The sequence below is a fragment of the Bos javanicus genome, chromosome 23 (assembly GCF_032452875.1).
Source record: "Bos javanicus breed banteng chromosome 23, ARS-OSU_banteng_1.0, whole genome shotgun sequence".
Taxonomy (NCBI): Eukaryota; Metazoa; Chordata; class Mammalia; order Artiodactyla; family Bovidae; genus Bos; species Bos javanicus.
Genome location: NC_083890.1, coordinates 44,977,486 through 44,992,717, shown reverse-complemented (window position 1 = coordinate 44,992,717; position 15,232 = coordinate 44,977,486). Strand labels below are relative to the sequence as shown.

Sequence of the window (15,232 nt, the reverse complement as noted above, 5' to 3'; positions counted from 1 at the left end):
ATTTTCCTTTTACTCACCATTCCATGATTCAGCCACACTGGAAAGACGTTATCTAGGGCCTTAGGGTAAACGAGTTCTCTATCATAGAGAAAGAGAATCCAGAATGACAGAAATACAAACTGCAAAATAGAACAGAAAAATAACACCATTAGGTTTATTTTCAATCAGCGCTTCCTAAGATAGTTGAGAAACATAGCAAAATAAAAATAGATACCAGTTTTAAAGATACATTCTTATATAGAATTATTAAATGAAGGAAAAAATTATTAATCACAGAATTACAACGCTCAGTCTCTGGGGACTTGAGAGAGTTAGGAATCAGTTGTCATTGTGGCAGGCAAAGAGGATGTAGAGAAACAGAATTTGCAGATCGTTAAGTCATTTCATTTTAACCAATGACTTTTCTCTTCTCTAAGCTTCCCCAGGAGGTTGAAAGCAGCCAAATGGAGTGGCTAAGCCTTACAGCTTGCCCACTCTCTAGGTAGGCGTGGCCAGGGGAGCAGGGAGACGGGGTCGGGGTTGGGGGGGAGGATAAGTGACAAGCCCCCAGGATAATCCACCAAGCTAGTTAACTGACAGTTGGATCTCTTTCTTGCTCAGAACGCTGGATTGATCTCCATCCTCTTGTACCCCTTGGCTATCTTTTCAGTCTCTGCCTTCCATGCTACAAAATCAATGCAGAGATAAAAAAACAAAACAAAACATTAATCTTCTGATTGTCCTATCTTCTTAAATTCCAAAGGCTCAATTTCTAACTCTTAGAAAAAATGAATAAACTCCATTGTTAAGCAACTTGGGCTTTAGAAGATTTTTGGGGGTGGAGGAGAAGGTGTCCTGCAAAGTAAGATTGGAATGCCAGTACTTGCTCTGCCATCTGAGAACTCATTAGTGCTTGGAGAGTTTCATGCTGGATTTAAGTTTAAAGTCTCAATACTGTAGGAAGCAGGACAATGACAGGTGGAAGGAGATAGTCATTTTTCATTACAGGCCCTGCTGGGCCACTGGTGTGCCTGGCTTCAGTTTGTTTTCATTCTAACTAATGAATGAGATCGTGAGTGATGTTGTAGAAATGTGGACAGTACCAGCTACAACTGCCCCTGGCATATGTCTTACTTTTTCCCGATGTCCACTCATTCAACAAAATGCATGAGGCACCACGCACTGTGGGCCCCACCCCAGGTATTTCAGACAGACTGTCTCTCTCCTCTCAAAATGTCAACTTTGGAAGGTTTCATACCTTTTTTAAAAAAATGGTTTCCACTTGCAAAAGTAACAAATGCTTATTGTTCAAGTGAAACCAAATGTAGGAAAGGCAAGTTATTCATCTCCCTCTTTCAGTTCAGTTCAGTCGCTCAGTCGTGTCCGACTCTTTGCGACCCCATGAATCGCAGCACGCCAGGCCTCCCTGTCCATCTTTAGCACCCTCCATTCCCGTCATCTTGTTGGAACCAAGGTTATCTTGGATGTATTTTGGTTAAGAAAGGTCCTTTAGACTTCCCTGCCAGACAGTAATAAGGATCTCATATCAAACATTCACAAAGATACAAAAGCTAATGATAAATCTTGGCAGTGATGTGTCTTATTTCCCCAAGACACTGGGCAGTGCAATGCAGTCCTCGGGCTATTTATGCAAATGCAGTTGCCATGGATTACAGTAATGGGCTCTTGCTGCCTAGGAGAACCGTTGGTCCATATGACACGTGCATTATATCACCTGTATATCTTTGTAACTTACTGTGGATATCGGAAAAGCCAGTGTGGTGAAAAGCAGGTCCCTGAAGGCCGTTACAAACTTAATGTCTTTTTTCCCTTTGGTTCTTTTCAGCACATCTTCCAGGCAGGCCACCCCGAAGAAAATGGCCTGCAAGACCTAAATTCATTACAACAAATGAGCACATTTTCATTTCCTTTAATTAATACATTCTTCACTGACGTGAAGCGCCATCCCTCTGGGAGCAGGGTTGATTTGAGGAGCAGGGGGCTGCTGGCTGTTCTGGTTGGGAGCCAACTGGAAGGCTGGTCTTTCAGCTCACTGGGCCCTGACCTTGCTCACTAAAACGGAATGTGTAAAGTTGTTTAGGGGATAATAATGTGTACAGTAGTTAGCATAATGGACTTGAGTGAAAATGGAAACAGAATAGAGTCCGCTTAACAGGAGAATGTAATGAGATAGATGCCCTGGCTGCACAGAGGAGGGGAAAATCAAGTAAACAGCACCAGGGCACAGCACCAGACTCAGTGGTGGATGTGTTCTGGCTCCTTCCTCGGAAGAAAATGGCTTTAAAAGCCTGGTGCTGCAATCTCATTAGAGAAGCCAGAATCAGGGTCAAGAGCACTGCGAAGGACCTCTGTGCTCCCCCGGGGGACACCCACACAGCAGCATCTTGCGTGTCTGAGGAAGAAGCCAGTGCCCCCTCCTCGCCTCATTAAGAGGGGACTGATTCATGAGAATGTATGGCAAAACCACTACAATATTGTAAAGTAATTAGCCTCCAATTAAAATAAATAAACTAAAAAAAAAAAAAAAAAAACACCTAAAAACAAAGAGGGTCAATCTGAAGGCTTTGCAGAGACTATCTGTCTGAGGGAGTGATTTCAGTCCACAGGGATAGAGCACCTGGTGGGCTCGGGTACATCTGAGTACCTTGGGGGTAAAACAGAAGCAGGCTGTTACGGAGCACCAGTCTGAGTGCCCTGCGTCATCCTGAAAATCCCCGCTGGCTATCTGTGTCCCATATGGCGGCGTATGTGCTTCCCTGCTTCTCTCTCTGTCCGTCTCACCCTCTCCTTCCTCCCCCCTGCCCGTCTCTGTAAGTCTGTTCTCCTCGCCTGAGAGGGGAAAGGTGGGAGGTGGGAGGGAGGTTCAAGAGGGAGGGGACATATGTACAATGGCTATGTACATACGTACATTGGCTATGGCTAATTCCAGCTGATATCTGCCAGTGAAAGTGAAAGTGTTAGTCACTCAGTCGCGCCTGACTCCTTGCGACCCTAGGGACTGTAGCCCACCAGGATCCTCTGCCTGTGGAACCATCCCAGCCAGAATACGGGAGTGGGTTGCCATTCCCTTCTTCAGGGACCTTCCCGACCCAGGGATCAAACCTGAGTCTCCTGCATTGAAGGCAGATTCTTTACCGTTTGAGCCACCAGGGAAGCCCCCCCTGATGTATGACAGAAATGAAACCAATATTGTAAAGCAATTATCCTTCAATTAAAAATAAATAATTTTTTATTTAAAAAAAAAGAAGCAGGGTCGTTTTTGAGGACATAGATCACAATCAGAGCAGACTCTGTCCATTCGCACAGTTTGCCACAAACCCACAGCTTCTAAAAAGTGTCATGACAGTACAGACTAGGAGCTGGTTTTGAGTTATTGCCTCAGAATCCATCCTGTTCCTTGAGAGCTCTGATTGGTACAGAAAGAACAACCTGGACTCTGCTCCGAGTCTGAGTCAGGCAAGTTCTGGTACCTGGGCAGTTGGACTAATTAATGATCAACCACATCGGTGGCTGGAAAACAATCTCGGTGTCCGGGACCCTAGAAGACCTCTAGCCAAGCTGGCCTCCTGCCACTCCTGCGGCAGCAGGGGTGAGCAGGAAAGGACGCTGGGGGAAGAGGGCAGGGACGCTCCCACCTGGGTCCTCAGACCTGCAATGCCCCCCAGTCTGTTAGAAATGAGGGTGCTCAGCCCCTCCCCACCCCATCCCCAGCCTGCAGAATCAGAGACTCTGGGGATAGAGCCCAGGAATTTGTTTTCTAATAAACTCTTCAGGTGATCTTTTTAAAGGCTTAGGTTCTAGAACCACTGGATTAGACACAAATTTATCATTTACAAATCTTACTGACTACTCAAAACTATGATAGCTGATTTGGGGGTAATAGTTGACTTTTATTGATTTCCTGTTGTATGCCAGGCACTGATCTAAGCTTTCAGTTTCTTGTAGCAACCCCCTGAGGTAAGTAGTATTATTCCTCTCCACATCCCATTTACAGACGAGAAAATTGAGGCTGAACAAACTTGCCTGAAGTCTCATGGTTGATAAATATCAAGGCCAGGAAACCCAGTTTGTTTTTCAAGCCAGACTTTACAACCCACAAACAAACAAACCACGTGTCAGTTGTCTAAGAACAAAGATGAAACCACTGTGGGAGCTCAGACCAGAGACCACTGTCTCCAGGTGGGAGAATTAAAAATGACTCCAAAAAATCCCGAAGTCTGATTCTCAGCCCCCAAAGATTCTAATGTAATGAGTCTTCGGGTGCAACCTAGCTTCAGGATGTTAAAACATTCTCTCGGGTGATTCCATCAGAGCAGCCAAGGTTGAGAATCACTTGTCTAGAGGAACTTGCTTTTGCAAACGCAGACCTCGCAGTCTCCAGGGAGGCGGGGCTGCCCAGATGCAGAAAGTGAAGCTCCATGGTGGAATGAGGTTTCTGAAGAGATGACAGAAGGAAGAGGAGAGAAGCAGGCAGCCAAGGCTGAGGAAACACCCTCCTCTAAGGGGCAGGAGGGGCCGCAAAGTAGCCAAGAATGACCAGATGATAGAAAAGCAGGAACATGCAAGAACGCCTATCTGACCCTGAGGAGGAAGCTTCAAGCCAGAAGGGGGCCTTCCAGCGAGGATGGGTGTGCAACAAAGTGTGGGAAGTCACTTCAGTCGTGTCGGACTCTGCAACGCTATGGGACCCTAGCCCACCAGGCTCCTCTGTCCATGGGATTCTCCAGGCAAGAATACTGGAGTGGGTTTCCATGCCCTCCTCCAGGGGATCTTCCCCACCCAGGGATCGAACGCATGTCTCTTTAAGTCTCCTGCATGGGCAAGTGCATTCTTTACCACTGGCACCACCGTGGGCAACAGTTTTAAAGGCCAGGAAGAGGCTGCCACCACCCCCGGACTTGTCATTCACTCCTGCTGTTCTGCCCCTTCAGAGCTGCAGAACCGGGGGGCAGCCTCTGCCCGCGGAAGCTGGCTGCAGAGGCCTCTCCTTCCTTCCTCCCCAGCGGCCTTCAGCTCGCCCCCCGAGGACAGCGTAGGCAGCTGCTGGAGTCAGGGAGGGCCGGCGGGGGCCTGGGCCCCGGTGAGGAGGCCTGCACCGTTCTGTCAACACGGCAATTCATCACGCGCTGAGCACTGAGCGTCTGCCAGGTTTTCCCTCCTCGGGGAGAGCGGCCTCCGCCCAGCATGTGAAGTCCACGTGACTGCTTTCTGCAGGGACCTTCCTCGTGTCATCCCACGTCAAGCGCATCCTGACTTTCTCTTGCCTTTTCCCAGTTGCAGAACACGGAAAGTGGGCTCTCACCGGCTCTTACTCACAGCCTCCGGGGCTTCTCCTTCTCCGACACAACTTGAGCCCACAAACCCATCAACCCCGTCTCCCCTCTCCCCTCAGCTCGCAGGCGGACGCTGCCTTGGAGAGATGCCCACTGTGGACATGAGGCAGCCTTGTCTCCACTGATCTCCACCCGCAGTGCCGCGCCACCGTCTGCATCAACAAGGAGTCTCTATGGGGCCCTTGTGGAGGAGCCCAGGAGGCAGGGGATAGGGGGTTGCCAAAAGAAATAAATAAGGGAGAGTGAGGGCTTGAGGGTTTCCCAGGTAGCCCTAAAGGTAAAGAAAATGAAAGGTGCTCAGTCGTGTCTGACTCTTTGAGACCCCGTGGACTATACAGTCCATGGAATTCTCCAGGCCAGATCCTGGAGTGGGCAGCCTTTCCCTTCTCTTGGGGGTCTTCCCGACCCAGGAATCGGACCCAGGTCTCCCACATTGCAGGCGGATTCTTTACCAACTGAGCTATCAGGGAAGCCCTCAAAGGTAAAGAACCCGCCTGCTAATGCAGGAGGCATGAGAGATGCAGGTTTGATCCCTGAGTTGGGAAGATCCCCTGGAGGAGTGCATAGCTACCCATTCCAGTATTCTAGCCAGGGGAATCCCATGGACAGAGGAGCTGGTGGGCTACAGTCCATGGGGCCACAGAGTCGGACGGGACTGAAGCGACTGAGCAGGCACACAGGGCCTAGAGGATGCTCACAGCAGAGCTGGGAGCAAGGAGAGGGAGGCTTCAGGGAAGGCCTTGAGGCCAGGTTTGAATCAGCTCACAAAACGGACACTCGTCTGCTCATTCTCTAAGGATGATACACTGGAATGTTGAGAAGACACTCACAGAAAGAATAGTCAAGGGGAACATGGCAGCTGTTATGGACTGAATGGTACCCACTCCCCCACCCAAATTCACATGTTGAAGTTATAACCCTCAGTACCTCAGAAAGGGGCTGTGTTTGGACGTAGGGCCTTTAAAGAGCTGATGAAGTTAAAATGAGGACGGTAGGGTGGACCGGTGTCCTTATAAGAAGAGGAGATAAGGACACAGAACCACACGGAGGGTAGACCACGTGAAGACAGGGAGACGCAGCCATCTGCAAGCCAACAAGAGAGGCTTGTAGAAGCAACCCCGCTACCGCTTGGTCGTGGACTTCTGGCCTCCAGAACTCTGAGGAAATTTCTGCTGTTCAAGTCCCCTAGCCTGTGGTGCGCTGTTATAGCAGCAAATTAATACAGTAGCATTCAAAGAAGATAGGACCACTGGCCACCTTTTATGGCTCTTACAACAAAACTACTGTTGTTTACATTCCTCAACTATTTTGGCTGCTCAGAAAAGCAGAGCTGATGGTATCTTCTCAGTCAGGGTTTACTTCAGAGTTGCTGTCCTCTAATTTATGTTTTCTTGCGTAATTCCATTGGCTCTTTGATGCCTTCTCCTGAAATGCTGCTGATCTAAGTTTGTTCACGGTCTTCCATTTTTATTGCTAGCTGACAAACTTACCACCTGGGAGAGCTTAATTTACATTTTTTATAACTAGTGCAATTTAAGAAACCACAGCTAAAGGATATTCAGTTTTTACATTTGTACGTCTTCACAAGATTCACAAAAATCTTGAGAACACAGAAGCTTATTAACCTTTCTAAGCCATCAAGTTTATTTTCCTTGCTTTAAGCCAGAACCCTATTAACCTATCCCAGGAAATGAGAATTGCTTCATTTAAAAATAATTCCACAGAGGGAGATTCCACAAATTTCCTGAGCAAGGCATTACAGCTCTGATTGAATGAGTCAAGTAATACAACGCCCAGCTCAGCTCTCCGTGCCTGACTCAGACAGGCTGGGACTTTCTCAGGTCTCGCCTTCAGAATGATGCAACACTTGCACTGGAGATTAATCCAGAATAAAGCAGCAAATGGGGATTAGTTCTGAGGAGTTTTATTAATATGTAACTGTGGTGGTCAGGGTGGTGGCGCTTGGGGCAAGTAGAGGAAGCCTTTGCCAAATGGATCTGAACTGGGGCTTCCCTGGAGATCTAGTGGTGAATTAAGAACATTGAGGGACAGGTTGGAAGGAAGATATATTTGTCAGAGTGCTTGGCCTGTGTTGTGCAGCTGATCACAGCTGGCTTCTGTGTAGGGGAAGGATGGCCATGGGGTAGACTGTCTTACCAGTGGGATGGGCTTCTCTAGAAAGTCACTCTTAGCAGTGGGAGTCATGTTTTAATCATGTGCAGCCAACATTCACAGAATGTCTGTTAGGTGCCAGAAATTAGACATGATACAGACCAGGGCAGGCTCTATGTTAATATGTCTTTATTAGGAAGAAGAAGAAAGAGGCGGTGGCAGAGGAACCGTTTCTGTACATTGACTCACATTTTGTGGGTCAGGTTCCTCGAGAAACAGCATCTGAGATGCTGAGAGCTACCTGCCGAGTGTTCAAAGAGGAGGGCTCAAGAGGAAGGGAGCCAGGAAAACCGGAAGGGCAGTGCAGCTGAGGGCCATCAGCTGCTCTCGCACTCTGGGAAGGAGCTCTGGAGCTCGCTCTGCCGTCAGAGTTGCCCTGGAGGCCAGCCTCTGGAGCCCAGGTCCGCTGGTCACTGGCCTTAAGCCCTGGTCCTGGCTGCTCCCTTCTGCTGAGGACAGCTGCGGGACAGGCGCTCGCATGTAAGGAATCAGCAGTCAACCCTCCTCCCAGGAGCTGGGGATTGAGTACCTTGAGGCTGGGAAGGGCAGGAGTCCGTGCGCCACACCACACAGCCACTATGCACGAGGCACAGAGAAGGTAGGTAACTCACTCAGGAGAACACGGCAAGTGAGGGGCACCCAGGAAGCTAGGCCTTCCTTCAGCCACTAGTCTTTATACTGTGCAGAGTGAACTTCCCAAAAGGTTGTTGTGGTTACTCAATAAATTGCAGTTCTTTTATTCGGGTGCTGGTGGGGACTCTCCCCTCCTATCAGCCCACATTCTTTCCGCTCTCTGAGAGGTAAAAGCAGTGGTCTCAAGCGTTTTTGTGGAATAGACAGTTAAGTATATTTATTTCTGACTCTGTTGAGCTTGAGAGTGAATATATTAGACTGATGATGGAAATCAGAGGTTGGTCCCAAGTATGGAAGTGGGCTCTGTATACTGTAAATGAATCCCTGTCTTCTCACTGTTCACGGGTTACCTTGGACTTTGGACGATGAGATGTCCCCAAGCATCTCTCTCCCCCTGGCCCTGCTCTGCCATCCCTGAGGACCTATGCACTGGAGTTGCTGTTGTCATCCTGAGAGCCTGAAAGTGAAAGTGAAAGTAGCTCAGTCGTGTCTGGCTGTTTGTGACCCCATGGACTGTAGCCCACCAGGCTCCTCTGTCCATGGGATTCTCCAGGCAAGCATCCTGGAGTGGGTTGCCATTTCCTCCTCCAGGGGATCTTCCTGACCCAGAGATCACACATGGGGCTCCTGAATTGGCAGGCAGATTCTTTACCATCTGAGCCACCAGGGAAGCCAAAGAGCCAGACAGCTTGATGATACTCGAGTCAGAGCTGCCTGACTTGGGCAATTTTATATGAAGAGCGGAGGGAAATATCAGTGCCTCTGTCGATAAAGTGGGGCGTGGGAAACAGGGAGGGGCTTGCCCAGAATCTCCCCTGGAGATCCCAGTTATGAGGCACCACCTCCAACCACGTTTCAGAAGGAAGTTTATTTTTCAAAAGAGGAAAATCCAGCAAACTCTATGAATTCTGCAAGCCAGTTTAAATTGTAGCTGAAAATTCCCTCTATCTCCTCTCCCCAGCTTGCATTCCCTGGGGAATCCAGGACCACCCCTGGATGGAAGTGGAGCAGACAGAGTGGAGGGAACGTAACGTTTGTGGAAGATCAAGGCTCTGGAAGCCCTGCCAACATGAGCACCCGGAGGGTGTCCGACAGCACTGCCTGATCTCCATGCCCAGCTTCTGGGAGCTTTCACATTCAGTGGGATTCACTGCCCTCTACTTGAGCCTGCAGACTCTCCCCTAGGGTGCTGCCCCCACCCCCTTGAGCATCCACTGGGCCTCTGTTACGTAGATAAAGCAGGGACTCCACTGTGGGCCTCTGCCAGCTGGGGAGTTGGAGCACAAAGCCCATGGAGGCAGATACTTGAGCAGTGAGGCACGTGGGTGATCCTTGCCTGAATCCATGACCCACCACCCATGGTGCTCAGGGAGGGGACTGATGTCCCACAAAATCCCCTCCCCTCTGCCCCACCCCTGCTCTAGCTGAGATGACTAGAAACTCACCAGCATTCTCCCATCTTCTCATTCCACTGTTTACTGCTTAACACCATTCTGGGTGCTTCCCTCATGTCAGGTCCTTTGTCCCTCACAGTCAGTCTGTGGTTAAGCACTATTTTTTTTCTGTCTGACAGATTTGGAAGTAAGAGACAAAGAAATATCCAGCCTGGGGTCAGGAGTGGTAGAACCGAGGAGCTGCCCACAGAGCCCATGCTCCTAGAGCCAATGATAACCGCTAGGCTATGCTGCCTTCCCTCTCCACAGAGAACTGGCTGCCTCTTCCCTGGGTCAGTTTACTCCCTCAGAGACTCACATCTCTCCTCTCCTTCCTCTACTCTCCTTAGGCACCAGGCAGGAATCGGTCATGGTGACCAGTTCTCCGTGAAATTCCCACAAATCACCTCACGCCCCAGGCGTCAATCCTTTGAATCCCCTGAGGTGGCCTCAGAAAGAAATGAGACACTCTTAGAATGCTGACTTGTATTAAGTCAGACTTTGTTCTCAGGGTCCATAATGGATATTCAGCCCACTAGAAATTAAGGCTGTCTAAAGAAGTGCGGGCATGCTAAGTCACTTTAGTCATGTCTGACTGACCCTTTGCGACCCCATGGACTGTAGCCCACCAGGATCCTCTGTCCATAGGATTCTCCAGGCAAGAATACTGAAGTAGGTTGCCATGCCTTCCTCCAGGGGATCTTTCTGACCCAGGGATCGAACCTGCATCTCTCATGTCTCCTGAATTGGCAGGCAGTTCTTTACCACTAAGAAGCCACCTAGGAAGCCCCATTTAAAGGCGAGGGGTGTAAATTTCCTGGAAGCAGGATGGGGTACTGACTTCAGTAAATTTACGTAAAATAAATCCAAGAGTGTTATAGTAAGTTATGAGACCTCTGTGACTTTATAAATGCAACCATTAGTTAATTAGTCATTTGCTAACACTAATCATTAGGAAACACGATCCTTTAAGACCCCAAGAGCTACAAATTTTAAGGCCCAGTATTTCACGTGAAGTCACATATTTGAAGTCTGACCTTAAATTTATCCTCTAAAACATATTCAACCCATCTTTATCAATTGGAAAATGCTTCATTAAGTCACACTTTCAAGACGACACCTAACAAAAAGGAAACAGCTACAGGTAAGCCCCTCTCTGCCCATTTAAAGGGCCTGAAGCTGTCCGAAGAGACTGTACTGCTCAGGAATGCAGAAAAGTCTGAGGTCAAGTCCAGTCAATATACAAAGGCACCAAATTTTTATTATGGGGATAATCTGTGCCCATCACTATAATACAATGGAGACTCGTAGAATGTTAGGGCTGGTGAAGACTGGAGATCAAACTACTGTTCTAGAGCTATTTACAAATTGAAATGTTAAGAATCACATGTGGGTGGAGATGTGCAAACAATACATAAATAAGCAGAGACTAATAGATGCTGGAAAAACTCAGGGAAAGGGAAAAACAAATCTGGAAAAAACAAAGAGGCTCAGCAGAGATTTTTAAGGAAGATCTGAGATTTCATGTGGTCTGGGAAAGCAGCAACGTGGTGGAGAAGCAGGGGGGCCTTTTGTTCAAGGAGGGTGTGACTGTGGATAGAGCAGTGACCGCAGAAGCCTGGGGACCAACACTGGAGAAGACACAGGGCTTCCCGGAGAACGGACCAGCCTTACTGGGGAGGGGAGCGCCAGAAAGAGAGCGAAGTAGGCAGTGAGCTCCTAGATCAGGACTTTCGATTGATCCTGTGAGGTAGGAGGGAGCCACTCTAGTTTCTTGAATAGCTGACCACACTTCCCAATCAGGCTCACGATGTTTGAAACAAAATAAAACCAAAACCATTTGTCGGGAAGATTAATCTGAAATCTGAGTGATGGATGGTTGGACTGATAGTGAGAGGACAGTGAAGAGATGATCTGGTCATCTAGGTACCAATTAATAAGTGCCTACAATGAGAGGGGCGATACGACTAGGGGAGAAGGGGAGAGCCTAGCAAGAGGGGAAACAGGACTTGGTGGTTCATTACTCATATGTGGCTCATACATGAAGTCACGTATTTGAAATCTGACCTTAAATTAATCCTCTAAAAATATTTTTAACCCATCTTTATCAGTTGGAAAATGCTTCATTAAGTCACATTTTCAAGATGACAACTAAAAAAAAGGAAACAGCCACAGGTAAGCCCCTCTCAGCCCATTTCAAAGGGCCCAAAGATGTCCAAAGAGACTATACTGCTAAAGAATGCAGAAAAGTCTTCCTTTTGTTACTCAGGGAATTAGCACTAGGAAATGTGTCTTTGACAGATGACTGTCTTTCTCTGGTCTTGGAAATGTGATGGCTCTGGGACATGTAACTGAGCTAGAAGTCACTAAGCTGGTTTGAGGGAATAGGTGATGAATCCGCTGTTAGCCACGCTTAGTGTGAAAGCTGAGTGCTGAAGAATTGATGCTTTTGAACTGTGGTGTTGGAGAACACTGTTGGCGTTGCAGTCCCTTGGACTGCAAGGAGATCCAGTCAGTCCATCCTAAAGGAAATCAGTCTTGAATGTTCATTGGAAGGACTGATGTTGAAGATGAAATTCCAATACTTTGGCCACCTGATGCAAAGAACTGACTCATTTGAAAAGCCCCTGATGCTGGGAAAGATTGAAGGCAGGAGGAGAAGGGGACGACAGAGAGCGAGATGTTTGGATGGCATCACCGACCCAATGGACATGAGTTTGAGTAAGCTCCGGGAGTTGGTGATGGAATGGGAGGCCTGGAGTGCTGCAGTCCGTGGGGTTGCAAAGAGTTGGTCACGACTGAGTGACAGAACTGACCTGAGAGTGAGATAGGACAGCCATACTAAAATTTAGATTTGATTAGATCATGAGTCCTGGCTGACACTGCTCCCTTTACATTGACCATTCTTAATATAAAGCAAATAGATACAGAAAGCTGAGACTTTTGCTGTATTATTCTAATTCTACAAAATCGTTTTTTGTTATTGTTTTCTGCTTACTTGTTTTCATAAAATTCTACGATTGAAACAGGCAGTCACTTTGATGTTTTTCAAGCATGGCAGAGCTGTACTCAGGCTTCCCAGGCGGCACTAGTGGTAAAGAACCCGCCTGCAACGCAGTAGATAAGGGTTTGATCCCTGGGTCAGGAAGAGCCCCTGGACGGGGGCATGGCAACCCATTCAGTGTTCTTGCCTGGAGAACCCCATGAATAGAGGAGCCTGGTGGGCTACAGTCCATAGGTTTGCAGAGTTGGACATGACTGAATCGACTTAGCATGTACACAGACCTCAAATCTCAAACTTCAGGTACCAAAGTCAGATTACCAGTGAGGAGGAAGCTGAAATTCCAGGCCTCTGTGAACTGAGCTTTCTGAATTTCCTCTCCTTAGCATTACAGAGAGTCATTTTTTTTTTCTTACCATGCATTACGTATGCCTGGATCATGATGCCAAAAAATTGGAATCAGATACTTATGTTGCACCCTACATTTAGGTTAAAAATTCCAAAGCTTAAATTAGCATCTCCAAAGGATACAGCATTCTTAGCTTTTAACTCCAAAAATAATGTTACATATTCCCCAAATGTTTTTTAGAAATCTATTTTTCTCCCGTTCACTTATACTTCATCATTTCATTCATCCCATTGTGGTCAGCTGGGCTAGGAAGAGAAGAAAGGAGCAAGCGATATGATTGGTTTGTGGATGGTTGAAAATGTGCATTTGCCATTTGGTTGGGTGATTTGTCCTTTAAGATAGAGCCTGAGCCTATAAAAAAATTGAAGTGGGATCTGAATGTGGCAAAATGTATTTGCTTTTCTTAGATAAATCTGTTAGTCTGGGTGTGCTGTAAAATGGCATTATTCCTCCACTGGAAATTGCACTTCCTACGCAACATACGCCACTCTGCCTTCCCTCACAGACTTCCCCAAGCAAAGTTCAAAATCTCTTCTGCATATGTTGTCAATGTCATAAGGAAACCATGAGACTATGACTTTAGTTCCTCGTTTAGGCTCATCTGAGAAGCACTTCAGGGTAAGATTCTTTTTTTTTTTTTCCTGAGTAGGAAGGATTTATTACCTGTAGCAGGTAAGGAGAACACTGGGGATCTCTCCTCAAGTAGTGTCTCCCCAAATAGCAAAACTGGGGAGGTTTCAAGCTAAGGGAACATGCATATTCATGAGGGGGCTTGAGCAGAGGAGAAATAAACATCCAATGGGGGCAAGGAGTTGTGGACACAGCAGGGGAAGGAGTGGGCGGGACGAACTGACTAATATCTGATTCCAACTGTTGTATGGCAGAACCCAACACAACATTGTAAAGCAATTATCTTCCAGTTAAACATTTTTAAAAATAACAATTTTTAATAATTTTTAAAAAAAGAGATAAGTTTCTTTAAAAGAGAATTTTAAAAAGTGTTTCACAATTAGTCAGCACAGGAGGTAGCTATGGATAACTCCCAAAGTGGGTTTCTCAGAGCAAATTGCCAAGTAAAAGAGAATGCCCAAACTCACAAACTATGAAGAAGAAAGATCATGGAATTTTGTACTGGATAAAACCAAAGGGTGTTAACGTTTAAGGCACTGATATTAGAGACAAATAGCTTGCTTCCTGATGCGTACTTACCAGATTAAGGAATGTTAGGTACTTCCATTGTCCCCCAGTTAGAAAGATTTGGGATTTCCGCAGATCCTCTCCTTCTCGTGAGATATAAAAGTTGAGGAAGATATACCAGCTCAAGACAAACAAGTGATATACACACGTAGATGTCCTCGTCATGGCTAGGTCTAAGCAGAGAGCAGTGAGCAGCTTCCTTCCAGAGTCCTTGTAACAGCAGAAGCCCTAGGGCAGGCCAGAGACGAGCACCGTAAAACACACCCCTCTGGGACTGACAACTCCAACGCAGCTGGGTTTTGCTTCCCTCATAGGCTCCTGTTCCTGATAAACGTGGGGGAGAGGATTATGGCTGAGTCTCAGATGCCTTCATTTAGAAAATAGCAGGGAATGTGCAGCTTTGCTCGTGCATTTCAGTATTTAGGCTTTGAAGAGGGCAGGGAGCAATGCAAGAAGTGCCCTTTGCACTATTTGGCTAGGGTGGGGCATGATTAAATGACCTCATCGGTAAGTCAAGTCTAGTGAAATATCCTCACAGCCAGATATTCTCTTTTCTACCCTGTCCTTTGGGCAAAGGGAAGCGTGAGGAAGTTGCCATAATATATCCTGAGAGAATGAGAATGAGGTTGACAAACCTGGTGGAAGAGATTGGTGGAAGAGATTGTGGGTACGTTTAGCACACAGACGGGAGTAACTAGAAATGGGAAGGGTGTTGTAATCTTGCTCCGAAGGTCTCTGAGGCCCTCTGAAATCTGAAATAACCTTTGATCCTCTATCGATCAGCCCCAGGGTTTTAGCTGCCTCCCCCCACCCCCCCGGATTTTTATCTGTATGCTAGAGAACCAAGAGTTACTGAGAGCTGTCCCACACACTCCATTTGCATAGGCATTTCTATTCCCTGGGAGGGAAGAAGTACGGCAAGAGGTCTGTAGCCAGAGAACCAGGAAGAGACGTGTGGCCATGACCCCAACATACCTGAGTTCGGACACCGCTGGAAGGGAATGAGGGTCTCTGCATTGCCTTGGAGTGGACAAGAATATGCTCAGGCTGGGCA

At 47.3% G+C, this 15,232-nt stretch overlaps 1 protein-coding gene across 2 annotated transcripts in view; it reads right to left on the bottom strand.

Moving 5' to 3' along the window:
• ADTRP (androgen dependent TFPI regulating protein) overlaps window positions 1–14,963 on the bottom strand; it is a 67,307-nt gene extending 52,344 nt beyond the window's left edge. Inside the window, exons 1-3 of one of the 2 annotated variants that reach the window (XM_061398864.1) lie at window positions 14,191–14,963; window positions 1,736–1,870; window positions 18–119 (exon numbers count right to left, since the gene is read on the bottom strand). In XM_061398864.1, coding sequence (XP_061254848.1) covers window positions 18–119; window positions 1,736–1,870; window positions 14,191–14,343 — 390 coding nt within the window. In that variant the 5' untranslated portion in view covers window positions 14,344–14,963. The remainder of the gene's footprint in view (window positions 1–17; window positions 120–1,735; window positions 1,871–14,190) is intronic. The other variant, XM_061398863.1, reaches the window with a different exon arrangement.
• Window positions 14,964–15,232: the final 269 nt, after the last annotated feature.